Here is a 16,588-nt window from a genome sequence, read left to right as displayed (position 1 = left end):
GCGACCTGGCGTATAAGACGACCCCCGTCTTTATAGCCGGGCCGCATTCCTAGAACGTCGTCTTATATGCCGGAAACTACCAGTATTTCCGGCGTATAAGACGACTCGGCGTATAAGACAACCCCCGTCTTTGGCGCCGATTTCAGCGCTCGCGGAAATCGTCTTATACGCCGGCATTTACGGTATTTCTTTTGCAAGCCAAAGGAGAAACAAAGGTAGATCAACTTACCCTGTGGAGTTACCATTAAATTGATGAGAAAATAAAAATAAAAAAAATAATAGTTCTGCAATAGTTTTGTTTCTCCCAACACATTTTTCTTTTATTGCACATTCTACCATATCTCATTTGTAGTTTTTAACCAAATGAATGGATATAATTTGTCAATTTTTCATATTGAGAATTGTATGTGAAATATATAATTATTCATCACACCACTTAGCTTCTTAGCTTTGTGAGCAAATGCAGAAAATAAGAAAACCAATGAAGAAAATTAATACCGTACTTTCCGGCATATAAGACGACTTTTGAAAGGGTTGAAATCGGCGCCAAAGTTGGGGGTCGTCTTATACGCCGAGTCGTCTTATACGCCGGAAATTACGGTAGTTTCCGGCGTATAAGATGACTTTCTAGGCATGCGACTCGGCGCCGAAGATGGGGATCGTCTTATACGCCGGGTCACCTTATACGACAGAATATATGGTACTTGTCTTTGCAATGGATTAGAATCTGCATTGGTCTAGGACAGGGGTTCCCTGGAGTGCGAAAACTTGAGTTTTCAAAATTATAGTGTATATGTATAAATCGTTGCCGTTATTTCCAACTTTTGTAAGGGGTGTGAGAATATATCAGAAGCATTCTAGGGGTGCGGGGTATAGAAAAAGTTGGGAGTCCCTGGTCGAGGAGAAAAACATGCTTCAGGTCCCATCAACTATAGAATGGCATCTGTGGAATCCAGGAGGAGAGCCTTTTCTGTCATGATACCCTCCCTGTGGAATATCATCCCCCCAGATGTCAAATTAGCCAAAACTCTACTGACCTTTTGCAAGGCCTTAAAAACATGGCTGTGCCACCATGGAAGTAGAATGAAACTTGTAAAGGAGTTATACAAATAAATGTGATGTAATTGTGAGCCAGGCACCTGAGTACCCAGATTGTGATCATATGACTACAGGGATGCTGTGGTGGCTGGGACTTCAGGAACCGGTCATATGTCCATTTTTTTCAGCACCACCATAACTTTGAACGGTTGCTGAACAAATGGACATAAGCCAAGGACCACCTGTATGTTTGAAGTGCTACACAGCTGTGAAAGGAATTTTTAATAGGAGATGGAATGATGGAATGAATCATGTTTTCAGAGCAGGCTATTGTCATTTAATTAAAGAAAAAAAGAATGAAAAAGAATCAATAATTCCAGCTCTTCAAACTCCAGGGGAAGAAAAACTGACAGTGAAACAAGCTAAAGAGGTTATCCAAGACATAAATCAAATGCTATCCTTCAATGTTTCTTCAAGTAGGCTTAATAAAAAAAAACAAAGTGAGCAGTTAAATTCATCACAACAAAATGCCCATGAAACCAAGTGTGCCATGTGTACTACACCTGCCAAAAAAGCCAGTAGGAACTTCAAGCCATGCTTGGGAATGATAGGGCTGTACATGCCAATAAAATTTGAGTCTGTAGAGTCTTTGGTGCTCTCTGGGCCTGGTTGTTTGCTTGCATACACTTTATTACCGGAATAGGTATCGCCAATACTGAATAGTATGAGGTTTGTTCCCTATAGTTTGCCCTGCTACAGTAGCTTTCTCTGCTAGTGTTGGTGGCGATGTGATTTTCTTCTTGGTGGTTCCTTGGGATTGTTTTCTGCTTGACTGTTTGTCTGGTGTTAATCCTTGCTTATCTGGATGTAGGTTGCTGGGTATAGGCAATCTTCAGGTCGACAGAACTTGGGGTAAATAAGCGATCCTCTTTCTTTTGAAATCCATTTCCTGTTGGCATTTTTGCTGAGACTCTTGGTCCAGAATGTGGATAAAACTCCTTTCTCTCTCTCTCTCTCCCTCTCTCCTTCCCCCCTCTCCTCCCCTCTCTCTCCCTCACATGCATGTACGCATGCACACATTTTTAATATTTGTATTTTAAAGATGTTTAATTAAGTATGTAACTACGTAAATAAGAACGTAGTAGGAGCTGAAGAACTAAGGAATTAATCTGGAGGTTGGGACAGTGTAGCAAAGCTTGCGGTGGCTAGGAATGCTGTTTAGTTTGGCATAAGGCACACTGGGATCAGGCACCTACTTTGAACTTGGGTTTGTAATTGTTGGGATCTGGGAATGGAAATGGGCTTCAGGCTATGGGTAGCATATGGTGAACCATTCTTCTGGCTCCTGAATACTTGGGGAAGGAACAGTTGAGGACAGTGCTGAGATCTGCTCTGAAGAGTAAGTGTGGTTACTGGAGTGGACTTTCAGGAGTTGGTGGTAGACTAGGACAGGGCTTTTCAACCAGTGGTATGGGTACCACCTGTGGTATACTGGCACCTGTCAGGTGATACGTGAGCATCCTAGAAAAGTGGTAGCGGGGGAAGGGAATGAGATGAACCAGTGGCAGCACTGCGCAAGCCTGAGTGAGAGATGGCTGGAGCTGCAGAGCTGTCAGGGCTCAGTGGAAGCGCCAGGATCGGCGCTTCTTTGGGACTGTCAGGGCTCAGTGGAAGTGCCAAGATCAGCACCAGGCTCCAGCTGGAGCTCGGCGCTGATCCTGGTGCTTCTGCTGAGCCCAGAAGAAGCACCGATTAGCTGGAATGTTGCAGCATCTCCAGGGTTTTGTGATTTACATTCAGATGCTTGGCAACTGATTCATATTTATGATGGTCACATGTCCCAGGATCATGTGAAGTGACCAAAACCTGCTGCAACCACCCAGCAGATGGGGGGGAAATAAAAACCAAACACCCCCCACCCCACCCCCGCTGCCAATCCTCAACAGAAATGCTCACAATGAAAACCTCGGACAGGAAGAAGAGTGCCGCCAGGCGGGCAGGCAGGTGTCTTGCTCGGCTGTGGCTTGGGGGGCACTTTTTCAGTGCTATTGTAACTTCAAACAGACACTAAGCAAACTGTTGTAAGTCGAGGACTACCTGTACTTTATCACTTTTTTCCTTTTTTTTTTTTGGTCATCAAGTTTTTGACACCTTGTTAACTGACTGGTGGTACTCGGATATTGCCATATCCTAAAAGTGGTACAATGGGTGAAAAGGTTGAAAAGCCCTGGACTAGGAGGCGAGTGTGAATGCATGGGTTCTTTGGCCTGAAAGGAGACTAAGGGCAGGAGAAGAAGGGCAGGCGGTAATAATAAAGCTACTGTCTTAGGGTCCTGAAAAGCTCTTAAGGACTTCTACCATGTTTTGATTGCTCTGGTTGTTTTTTCATCGACTGCTATTATCCTTTCTTACATTCTGTTATTCTGTTTTTAATCATATTTTGCAAGGAACCCAGAGTCTTTTGAAGTGGGGCAGCTGCAAAAGATCTAATTAGTAATATGCAATGCTTAATATTCTTTTATAAAACCAGATTGTGTTGGATGGATTACTGAGCGTAATTTATTCTAAGGCCTTCATGCCAAGTCTGCTTTTCGGGCTTTGCATCTCTTTTCATGATATCTCTCCTGAGTAAACTTATCTGAATCCTTCCACATTTCTCTATGGTGATAACATTTGGAGGTGGATAATTAATGTTGGCTTTTGTCCAGTAAGACTGGGAATCTGTTAAACAAAATAGTAACTAATATAATTTGAATGCATGTGGCATTATTAACAATATTTCATCCCATTTTTAAATATCTTCTTGAAGCAGCTTAAAAAAAGAAAATGTCCCTCTGGATTATATGCAATAAATCAAAGACTGCACTTCTACATCTGAAATTGGGGGATTGTTTTATTTAAAGTGTTTATTTTATTTGGACGATTTTTAATATGCCACATTGTTTTCATATATTAAATTGTAATAAGATTTGTAATACATTGTTTTAAATGCATTTTCCCTGTGATGAAGTATAACTATGATTCACAAGAATGAAGTACAGGTTCAATTACTTCGAGTTTTATGATTGAAAAATTAAATAATTTGGAAAATTATTCTATAAATGAGAAGTATTCATTATAAAGATTTAATAGGCCGATATGGAAGAAGATCTAGTAGGCCTGTATGTAAACAGTGATTTCCTATTAAACAAAGGTTTTCAAAGTAGCATCACACAGATACTGCATAGATTTAAGGTTACTTTTCCACTACTCTACTCTAGTCTCTATCCCATGAGTTTTTGATTTATACTGTATATAAATCTTTGAACAATCAAAAATTAAAACAAAAACAAAACATCTGAAAGAACTGTACTGCATTTGGCATTCAAGAAAACACTAAAACACCTATCAGTTAAAATCAGTTAAAAAATAACATTAATAAACAAGCCAAATTTATTGTCTTTATCCCTCATTCTATTTGCTTTCTATGGTGTGAATCTAGATTTTAAATCTGTAAAGCACAGTTTTTATTCTATTTTATGTTTTAAAATATAATGGAAAGATATCTGCACACCTACGCATACAGACACACAAACACCAGTGAACTTGCTATTTTAACAGTAAAGAAAATACATAGGTTAGAAGTACGGATGAACTAATTTACAGTTATGTGTTAATTCAGCCAAAAGGCCATTATAATTTAATAATGTATTGTTTAAGAATCCTGGTTTAGTGTTAAATGTGAAATGGCAACCTAAAGATAAATACATAGAAAGGTTAGGACTTAATAGCTCTGCTCAATTATATCCAAAGCAGTTTAATTAAGTTCGGTTCCAATTATAGAAAACCTAGTGGTGATAGAATTGTGCTTCTGCAATACAGAAATATTTAAATGGGAAAAATATATAACTTACCACAGTAAGGCAGGTGAACATTGTCTACTTCAGATAAGCATAGGCTGATTTTTTGAGAAATGCTTGGTTTTCTCCTGATGTTGTTGTTAATTGCGAAGTCGTGTCTGACCCATCGCGACCCCATGGACAACGTTCCTCCAGGTCTTCCTGTCCTCTACCATCTTCTGGAGTCCATTTAAGTTCTCACCTACTGCTTCAGTGACTCCATCCAGCCATCTCATTCTCTGTCGTCCCCTTCTTCTATTGCCCTCAATCTTTTTTTCTCCTGATATGTTACACCAAAAGTGTAAATTCTATATTTGACTTTTTACTACAAGATAGTGCCCAGCACTACTATCAAAAGGTAGTGGCAACAGCTGTAGCACTATGCAAACTGAAACAAATAAGTACAGTAAATGCAACTCACACACTAAGTGCATTTTAAAATATTCACTACAGTGGTGCCTTGGTACTCATCATTAATTGGTTCCAGGAAGCATGATGAGTACCAAAAACAATGAGTACCAAATGAACTTTTCCCACAAGGGATGATGTAGTCATTACTTGTTGCAAGACAACAACAAGTTCTGGCTTGTACCAAACAAACAATGAATACCAGGACAAAATCTTTGTGTTAAAATGCACTGAGTTCTAAAATTGATGAGTTTCAAAACAATTGAGTACCAAGATACCACTGTATCTCATATCTTTTTATAAAATAAAAAAAATTGTTTTGCAAAATCAAAGGACATTCTATCAGCATAAGTGGAAATGCAAGATGAAACAAAAATCACCTGCATGTTTTAAGGGACTAAAAATAGCATACTTTTTAAAAAAAATAAATAAATCCTGTTTTCTATAATACCTTTACAAGCATCACCCAGTTACTCCCTAAGAGATGAGCAAAGTGTCCAATTGTTACTTGTACACGGAATATGAAAAGGCCTTTTTATTTTCTTTTTCTCTCTTCCTAAAGCACACACACACACACACACACACACACACACACACACCTATCCTATAAAAAGATTCACCTATGACTGAAAATCAGTTTATTCCAGGTTTGTGAGGAATATTTTGCAAATCATTTTTGGGCTCTTAACTATTCAAGTGATGTATTGTAATGTAAGTCAGTTTAATCAAGGCAATATCTATTCCATATAACAGATGAGAAATTCAGCTTTTGTACTAAACTTTCACCTATGGGACATTCTGGTCAACTTTATTCTTCCATGTTTGCCATTAAATGGCAAGATATAGTTCAGCCGAGTCACTTACTGAGGGACATATCTCAAACAAGTTACACATAATAGAGAGTCCACAGATTTCCAACTAATTAGACTTCACTAGCTCTCTCCAGGATATCATTGCATCCTGCAGAAATGAATGCCAAGTCATAGCTGCAGAAATCAATTTCAACAAATGAACAGAAGTTAAAAGCAAATTAGTTCTTCTGTTTTACTCAGCACACTAACAATTTTGGTTTAATTCCTGAAAATAGAAAATATGCTGCATGTAGACAGGAATCACTGGGAAGACATATGCCTAACCTCACACTACATTTTACTCTGACAGATTGAACAATCAAATCACAGAACTCAACAAAAACTGTGGTTAAATTGTGGGAAATGGCATATTAAAAAAACAAATGTGTATCCCTTCCCCCCCCAAATCTAAGATTGCCACAGTCTTTCTATGATTAGCAATAATAAAACTTAATTATTATATTTCTTACACACCATGATTAATACAAAATCAATACTACATTGGAATACAACAGTTCAGGCTCTATATCCAGTGCAGTTAGCCATCCCAAGGCAGTATGTTGCTTCTTGATCTAGTCCCCAGCACTTTTTCCTAACCCTAGATATAAACAATATCTATTTATTCATCATGCAAGTACTCCTACTGAGTAACCAGCCATCATTTTAACCTACCCTCATTCTCAGCCTTCCTTACCAAATTCCTCATAACTGTCTCCCTCTAAATTAAATTCATATTCCTTACCGTTTAGCCCAATTTCAGACTGAGGTTCTCGTATTATAAGCTGTTATGCATCTCATATCTTTCCAAGTGCAGGACATGATTCTCATGACAATAGACACAGACCAGTCTCTTTAATAAGAATGGCAGAATATCCTAGATAGAGATCATAGTTTGCCACTTTCCTAGAAGTCTGAAAATTCAGAGATGCTCTAAAAGATCATTCAGCTTCTCCAGAAGAAATGGATAGGTGTTAACATCAATCAGGTATAACTGCCTATTTGGCTTTTGTTTCCTACTAAGAAAACATATACCGGTATGTATAAGGAAGAACTTCACCAGAGCTATCCATGGTTCTGGACTACAATTTGACATACTTATTTTGATTGCCTTCTTTTTATTTGACTCAACTTTCTTCATCCACATTTGACACTTCCTTTCTAAATGTGGCTCTTCCCAATAATTTTTTAAGCAATCCAAGCAGCCATGGTTTTTGTTGTTTTTTTGCCTTAAAAAAAGAAGCAGAAGCAAGCTGCCATTTTAACAGAAGCAGCAGCAAGGGTGTAAGCCCAAAGGTTCAGATATAAGGAAGCAAGTTAAAATCTGACAAATAGAAAAAGAAGCTTCTCAGAATTATTTGAAAATTGCCTGCTGCTGGTGTGCTGTCCTTTGGCCATTTCTGCAATCTATTTACTCAAATGTCATGTTGTACAGTTACAATTCATTCTTATTAATAAAATGTGTTTGCGTCATGGACAATCTGCCATCAGAAGTAGCCATCATCTTATATATATAATAAAGATCACCACATTCCATGTGCCAGTTTTGTCAATAAGCAAAAATAAGCTTCACATTTTCTTCCCTTCTTCTGCATCTCAAGTTTTAAACAAATTAGAATTCTGCTCAGGCAAAAATGTTTGATATGACTGAGAGGAAAGGAGAAGATGTGCATATACCTGGTTTTTTACATAGTGAAGAAGCAATGCTTCCCATTATGACTGGGCAGGGTCTATAGTCCTATATAAACTAAAAGTTTGACACCAGGAGTGTCAAACTGCCGGCCCACAGGCCGGATGCGTCATGCCGAAACCGCACCCACCCCATTGCTGGCAATGGAAAAAAAGTCACGATACGTCGTGACACATCATGTGACATTGAGAGTTTGACACCTCTGCTCTAAACCAACTATATATATAAATCACATCTACTTATATAACCATCATATTTATTCTAGTTTTCCATCTAGCCATCCTTGAGATTTGCTATGATATCAACTTGCAGAATTCCTATGAATTCCAGTCTGTACACATCTGAATGTTGAACATATGCCTATTGCCATAAAAACAAAATTCCATTACTTAAAAACCAACCAGGTTTCATTCACTGTTGCCTCTTCTTTTAACATACTTTTTAGTAGTTCAAGTAACAGCTTCTTATCACATTTACAGTGGACATTTCCTTTGCACTTTTAGTTAACCATAGTTCAGTGTGTTGCAAACATTCATGGTAGTTAAAGAAGCCAACTCCAGAAAATAGGTTTTGAACTTATGTTATTTTAAATAACGATTACTCTAATGTTAATCATAGTTTAACTTTTCAACCAGCCCTCTTGAAAGAAAAAAAACCCTGAAAGTTATAACACCTAAAAATATAGGAGTAGAAATAGCATAGCAACTCCCAACCCATTTAATTGTACTTGACTCTGTATGTGGGGATAAATCTTAATGGGCGAACACTGCCAAAGAAAATCTTCAACCCATGTAACTATCTTAACAGCATTCCAAGTGCTGTCCTTTATCCACTTTGTCTGTGTTTTGATGATAGTGTTCTACTTCCTATATTGAACATTAGCAGCTGAGAGTTTACTCACCTCACTGTTGTGGCCTCTTAAATTAAAGTTGATCCGTTGGGGTGTGTTTCTGTCCTTTCTACAGTGGCTGGAAGTGAAGGTAACGCCTACTACGCCCCTGCCATTTCCTGTGGCCAGCCAGCCTTCCTCGTAATATCGCCTCCGGCATACAGGTTTCTCCTTTTCACTTTTTGGAACCCTGCCTTTCCACGAGAGGCAGAGGATGTTGGAATCACTGAAGAGAACGGGCCCATGTTCCACTGCTGCGTACATGCTTTGTTGTATTTTTTCCCTTTTGACATAAGAAAAGTACTAAGTCTAGTGCAGCAAATATAAATAGATCTCTATGTAGTTGTAGTTTCTATTGATAGGACTAAAAGTTTTAAGACAGATCAGAATCGGGAGGTGGGGGGGAGGGGGCTGAAGCAGAAAAGAAGATCAGTTTTTATAAATATCCACCAAATGCATAGTGAAAAATTTCCTTATAAAAGATGATGACAGTTGGCTAAGAAAATGTAACACTTAAAAAAATGAAAATCAGTCAGATTCATCTTGATTCGGAGTCAGTGGAGTGAGGGGGACACTTGTCCTTTGGAGAAACAGCTACTGCAGAAGAGGAGCCCAAAGAAATGGCGAGCCGTCTTTTTGCTCAATTGGATGGAACCACCATGCGGCCTGAGATTTCCAGTATAGCATTACACAATTCCAGAGACAAAAATTTGCAGAAGTGTAGGTTTTCAAGTAACTTAAGGCTTTAAAAAGATTTCCTCCAGTCGGACTTGCAAACATGGTGCGTATTCATTTATCTTTCCCCAAATCCACCCTCTGGCATGTTATTCCCACCAGACCAAAACATCTGCTGCTAAAGCTGAGAAAGATTGCATAAAAGGGAGAGAAAAGGCACACAAACTGTGCAAGACCACAAGCCAGAATTCGGTGCAGCTAGCAACGTGCCAGGCCGGATGGAAAAGCCCTTTCTAAACTCAGCTGCTCGCTGTTCCACCCAGACCGTTCGCAATCCAAAGGAAGTCCCATTTCTTTGGCAGCCGGTGGCATTCCTTCCACTTTCGCAGGTGACCCAATTTATTAAGCTGCCTTGCCTGCTTTCTCACAAACTGTTGCCGCGCACAGGCGTAAAAGCAAAAGTGTCTTTTCATTTAGCAGGTGTTTTCTTTTAAAACTTTTTTAAACCTTTCGAAAGATTTTAAAGCGGGAAAGTTTGCCTGGGTGACTTATGAAGCCTTCTCCAAGACAGAGGGCTGTTGACTTTCCCCTTTTACTGGAAAGTCTATATCCTCAATGCTAAAACACAAATCAGAATTCAAAGCAGATTATTTAGTTTACTGATCGTGTGTTAAAAAAAAAAAAGGAAGGCAAAATGGCCACTTCAGAATAAATGTTGGGCTAATTAAAAAAAAAACTTCTCTTTTGTTATGCTGTTGCCCACGTTGCTCCCTTGGTTCTTCAACAGGCTCCTTCCTTATTGGGCTTCTTTAGAGCTCAAATGCATAATTCCAGCCAATATATTTGTGGTAGTGGAGTGTATTTTTAAAGTGTTCCAAAAGCTTTGAGTAACGTTGATGATCAAATATTTATTTGTATTTGTACTATGTTAACAAGGAACAGATACGGAAAAATAGTAAGCTCCATTGTCAAATTTAATACAAGTATGAAAACCAAAGGTCAACCTTGAGAGTCTTCCCGCTGCCCCTTAGCTTGTTCTTTTTAATCATTACTGTAAAATTATTTGTCACTTCTTAATTGGCAAACGTATTAAATCCAAGTGACTCCAATTCTAATACAGCAAAAGACATGGTAATTTCATATAATTCCTCCTCTGGGAATGACAATATCTCTCTATTTGCTGCTCAAATTTTATCACTTTCTTAGATGTTCGGGTGCCATTAACTCTGTTCAGAGACTGTGTACCTCTGTTTACTTTTTGCAATTCTTTTCTTCACTTGTTGCAGATCATTTGGGAGGCTGACCACTAGCAGCAGATGGTACTTCATGGATTTTTGGTCCTCTTGCTGTCAGGTTGCTATGCTGGTGCTTGCGATAACTTTCATAAATCGCAAAAACGTTGAAGTTTGCAACAACCAATTTGAATGGTTGCAGCAATATGTTGGTAGGTGTGTATAAGGACCCACACACAGACACGTATGTTATTATAATCACACCTTCAAATTGGTAATTGAACTATATCTGGCTTCACCATTTAACTATGGCAGTTGTCATTTCTCAAAGTCAGGATTCTCTGGATGCTTTAAATTCTGTAAAATAAAAAAAATAAAAATTACATGCCTGTCAAAATATCTGGGAGTTGAAGTCCACAAGTAATATAAGAGCCAAGGTTGCCTACCCCTGAGCTAGCTCAACTGATGGATCATAGCCAGCTCCCACTGACTATCATACCAATTCTATCTGGAATTGTAGCAACAATGGTGGCAAAAGCAACTTCAGTCACCACTTTATGACCCCCTCCGTTCTTTGCCTGACAAGTACGGTGGAAGCCCAGAGAGGTTTATGATCTTTGTAATTCAATACAAATTGTATCTCTGCAGACTCTTGACCCAGAAGATAGAGACTGGAAGACTTCAATCATTGGATTTTTCCAGACAGAGGCAGATCCTAAAAAATTCAAAAGAAATTCATGCGCCCTGCCTTCTACAACAATTCTACTTGTCGTATCCCCCTTTTGCTTCCTTAATAACTTTTAGCTGGATCCAGAAATACAGCATTAATCCTTAGTCCTGAAATATGAGTGTATATCTCATTGTTTGGTCAACTCTTATTTTGCTTTAACTCTTTCTCTCAATGTATATTACACAGCAGCTCCCAAATTCTTATTTACTGATATTTTATATTTCCCCAGGTAGCTTGCATGATTGCCAAGTTTATATGCTGCAAAGCTTGCACATCAATAACTCTGACTCTGTTAAAATAACAATGTTACTTGGAGTTGCACTTTTGAAACACTGTAATCAGGTGCACACCTAGGTACCGATTTTGGAAAGATGCCCGCTTCCTTACTAAGAATTTTAGTATACCTCTTTGGGTACTGCATTATAAATCATTATATGTGCAGCATTATATGCTGCAGATTCATAAAAGAATTATTCTAGTACGTAAAGTAACAGAAAAGTTACCTAAAATTTTGAAGGCGGCTAATAACATAAAATGGCACATGGCAATGTAACTATTATATCTCTTCTTCTTTTTGTGCCATATCCATTATCGGACGTTGGTGATCATATTGGCAATCCTGTTTTTATCAGCAGCCACACAAAGAAGTGCTGCTGAGTTTTGTCCAAACCAGTCCCTTAGATTTTGAAGCCACGATGTTCTTCTTCTGCCTGGACCTCGTTTGCCTTCAATCTTTCCCTGGAGGATTAAATGGAGTATGCCGTATTTTTCTGGGTATCGCATCACATGTCCAAAATATTCAAATTTTTGTTTTTAATTTGTTTTGATGATTTCCCTTGGCTTTCCCAGGCAGATTATCATCTCCTCCTACTATATAGAAAGACTACTATATAGAGAGACATTTTAAGTGGGTTGAAAAAGATTTAAGACTTTTGAAATCTTAAGGAAGTTGCAGTATAAGGCTTTCTATGTGCCTTATACTGCAATTCCCTTAAATCTCAGCCAGACGGCCTTGGGATTTATGTGAATCAAAGTAAAAGCTGTGGCTGCATTGTATTAGTACTTCCCACTACTAGTATGTTCTCTTTCTAAAACCTAAGGGAAAAATCCACATAAATAGTGAGGCTCTCCAGGAGAGAATATATGTGATATTAATGTTAACTACTTTCATGTATTGTGCCCTATTCCATGCTTAGTTACACACAAATGCAAACTAGAAATTACCTTGGAGTTAAAGATTCACAACAATAATATGCAGGTGCCTTATTCTTATTAATTTCTCAAATGGCAATTGTTTCTTAAGAACATCTGGCCGTTTATTCAAGACATTATTCAGTGTTTGCACTTGAAATCTCATTTGTTAATAATTTGTTATAAATAAACACCCAGAAATTATTGAGAGCTGAGCAGCAAACAAGTTTAATAAATTGCTATCATAAATTGGCATTATTAAAGTTCAAGGATACAAATCCCACTACCCTTAATATACAGCATTGGATGAATATATAGTAGCATTCTAGGTTCCAATTCTAGAGCCACACATTTAAGCACTGAACTCTATGGAATTTACTTCAGAATAGATATGTATAAGATTATATTGATAGAAAATAAATGTTGGTTTAACTGAAGCGACTATTTTCCACATTATAGAAGTAACAGAAGTGGTTGAATTTAAAAAAGAAAAACAGCCAAAGGGAGACTCATAAGAAACTGGAGAAAAAATCCATACTGTTTTTCCATTTTTGGAAATAATGGATTATATTACAAAGTTGAATTGAGTTTTAATGTTGGTTTTAATATGGTGGTCAGATTTTTTTTTCCATTGTTCTTCCTATTTTAGTTGCTGTGAACTGCCCAGAGTCACATACTTGGGTAGCTATACAAATGGAATCAGTGGATGGATGGATGAATGGAGATAGATAGACAGACAGACAGACAGAGTTCAAAGTGGTTCAAAAACCATAAGACTTTTATAGTTTTTATAAAAACTAAATCTTATATGGTGTTTTCTGCATCATCATATTGATGTTGCAAGATCCTTATGTGGCTATTGGCCCAACATGTCCTGCTCAATGCCAGTTTATCCCTCACTGAAAACACTGTGAGGAATCATCTGTAGGTTTTTCAATTACTGCTATCATACTGATTACATCCAACATGCATATTCTCTTACATGCTCTTTTCATCTAAATCCAGGAAAAATAATTAATTCTAAACTACGTACTATCTAATGATCAGCAGCTGGTTCTCCTAATCAGCTAGAAAGCAGGTACAAAAATAAGGATTTAATTTTTCTTAAGTGAAATGTAACTTCATTTGAGTATGCCATTCTTGGTGTGGAAGCCAACGTTTCAGCACTGGCCTGATAAATTTAGTACGCCAACTGCATCCATTCCTAGAGGTTCAGAACTAGCCATAATTGTGCATTTTCCATTGGTATACTGTAACATGCACTATACAGTATAGCATTTGAAAATGTTTAGAAACCTCAGGGGCTCCAGTGGCACTTACATTATTGATTGATATCAATTCTAGAGCTAATCCTTCTGCTTCAGTGGGTACTGTTCCAGGTTTGGCTTATGATCACTGTCTCAAACACTCACAGCCCTGGAAAGCAGCCACACTCAATTCACTTTCTACCAAAACTGAGGCACAACCAGTTCTTTGGAATACACAGAAACCCAGTGAATTGAAAGTAACAGCAAAATTTTACTAGCTGCAATATACATTTGCTCTTTTTTACATGCACACACACACTCATCCACACTTACCTACAATCTTCTCAACTAGGCTGGCAGGCACTAGCCAGAGGGATGGAAGCCTCCAAGTCTGCATCCAAAAAAAGACTCAAAGAATGGGCAGGCTTCCAGGCCCCTTTTATTCCCCCAAAGTCCTTGCTTTGATTATTCACAAGATTGGCAGGTACTCTTGCCTTGTTGAGTTTCAAGTCTGGTAGATGTTCATGAGATGGGGGGGGGGGCAAGTGTTAGGGTCAACTTCTTTTGTGTGGTTTAAGTGACATTTTTCCTTTGTTTCCTTAACAATTAAGTTCCTTCTTATCTATCTCCTAAAGGGATCTTTTAGACAAGATTCCTGGCTTTTTGTCCTTACCTCCTTATGTGTCTGCTTCATTTTTAATTATGGCAGCTTCAGCTTTCACTATATCCACCTATTTATGTTAGTTCAAGGTGAAGACAGGATGGGATAGCTTTGAAATTCTTCAGACCTACTCATATTTATAAAATGCTGTGACATAAGTTTTGAAGAAATTTTGTACCATATACTCGGTCATCAAAATTTCTTCATAACTTAGATCAAAGATTTTTTTTAAAAAAAAAGCGTATCTGAATAATTTCAGTTTTCCCATGTTGTCTTATGTCAAACTACCTTTCATTATTTTCAAAGGCCAATTTGTAGGTGGTTGTTTCCTGTTTTGGTCTCCAAGGAACTCACACATGAGGGTTGAAGGTAGCAAGGACCTAAAACCAGAAAAGATTGTTATTTTTTTTAAAAAAAAGGTTTGTGTGTGATGTAGATGCCATTCAAATCCTTGTCTATAAAATGAGTGGCAGGATGTTCATTCACATATAAGGGTAGAAGAAATAAACATAAGCTTTAAACTGAAGCTAATTTTCATTATTCTTGCAGCCAGTGAACTTATCCTGTGGCTCCTGTGTCCCTGCTCCAGATCCAGCAGCCATTAATGGCAGCAGCAATTACATTTCTTGTCTGACAAACATGAAGTGTTTACCACTTTCTTTGCTCAATGTGATGTGAACGTATCACAAAGACCTGAGGATATTCCCATGTCATGCAGGATTTATAATTGGCCTCTTGATAGAGGAAGCGGCAAAACTGACAATCCCTCCTCTGCCGCAGAACAGCTCAAACCTGGATAACCATGCCAATTTCTTGATCCTCCAAAGGGCTAATTTTGACGATCTCATCAAACATGTTACAGACAACTGCAAAATGTGTCACCTACAATAGGTTAAGTACTTTGCATGAGACTTGCAGTTGCTAGCTAAGGATGCAGGCTGGAATTATTATTTTTTTTTTTAAAAGATTAACTGACTACTTTAAAGAGGAGATATTAAATGAAACAGGACCTCAGAGACTGCATTAATCCAATTCTACTTGGGGATCAATGGAAGACTCAAAGAACTGTGGCAAAGTACATGCGAGAGAGGAAATGCTGCTATTATAATTAATTTCTTCTTTCTCGTGCCCATTCAGTAGAAGCTTCAGATGTTGAATTTATGCAGCTGGGAGTCCCATTTTCCTGCTCATTCCAGCATACATGGAATTCCCATCTTAAGGCTGATTGTGCTGATTTGTTTAGGAAGGAAGGGAGAGGAGATTCTGCTTTTAATTCTGACTGCATCATAAACCTGGGACACAGATTCCTGAAAAATGCTGCTGTGTTGTGTCAGAAGCAGAATTAGTTAGCCTAAAAAAATCCTTGATGACAACTTGCAGAGAGCTTCATCCAATCATCTATGTCCCCAAACAATGCTACTACTTTTTTTTTTTTGCTAAAAAGTCTGATTTCCTACCATCTTCTCAGAGTCATCTCGAACTGCAAAATGGGTGACAAACAAATGTAATAATAATAATAATAATAATAATAATAATAATAATAATAATAGTAGTAGTAGTAGTAGTAATAATGCCTATTTTTAACCAATAGTACAGGGTCCATTGTTATAAGTTCCTGAGCTCTATAACTCTTAGGGATCACTACATCTTCCCCTCATTTCTGCACTGTCAAAATAGATGCAAAAAGCACCTATTTTTACAAATCTGGATTTCAGATGAAGTTAAATCAGGCTCACATGACAGAGGGTCTAGAATAGTTGACATCCAGTATGGGAAGTTTTGCTGTGACATCATATTATTCATCGTGTCTGGAATCTCTCCTAAGATTTATGATTTCTACCTTCCATGGCCCATTTAATAAGTTTTTAATCATATGTTGGGATAAAATACTGATCTACAGTAGTATGAGGATCCTGCTATCTATAGTGAACAGTTTAGGCAATTATTTAACTTTTCCCATACAGTGCTAAGTTAGAAAAAATGAATTTGTGGTCTGCCTGTCTTGAATTAGTGGGTTTACTACATTTCCTCAGGACATGGAACATATCCCGGGGTTTGCTAATTTTAATATATTTATCTCTAATTTTGTTGCATTTTTCAG

At 37.9% G+C, this 16,588-nt stretch overlaps 1 protein-coding gene across 4 annotated transcripts in view; it reads right to left on the bottom strand.

The window, feature by feature from the left end:
• TULP4 (TUB like protein 4) overlaps window positions 1-16,588 on the bottom strand; it is an 86,384-nt gene that overhangs the window by 45,640 nt on the left and 24,156 nt on the right. For 2 of the 4 annotated variants that reach the window (XM_039358253.1, XM_039358255.1), the window contains exon 2: window positions 8,764-11,015. In XM_039358253.1, coding sequence (XP_039214187.1) covers window positions 8,764-9,015 — 252 coding nt within the window. In that variant the 5' untranslated portion in view covers window positions 9,016-11,015. Of the gene's footprint in view, window positions 1-4,931; window positions 5,806-8,763; window positions 11,016-11,891; window positions 12,037-16,588 lie in introns of those variants that run through there. The other 2 variants (XM_039358254.1, XM_039358256.1) reach the window with 2 other exon arrangements.

Source organism: Crotalus tigris, unplaced genomic scaffold, assembly GCF_016545835.1.
Source record: "Crotalus tigris isolate CLP2741 ecotype Arizona unplaced genomic scaffold, ASM1654583v1 scf7180000019007.31208882:3723066, whole genome shotgun sequence".
NCBI lineage: Eukaryota > Metazoa > Chordata > Lepidosauria > Squamata > Viperidae > Crotalus > Crotalus tigris.
Note: the sequence above shows the minus strand (reverse complement) of the source record. Positions and strands in the feature narration are given on the sequence as shown.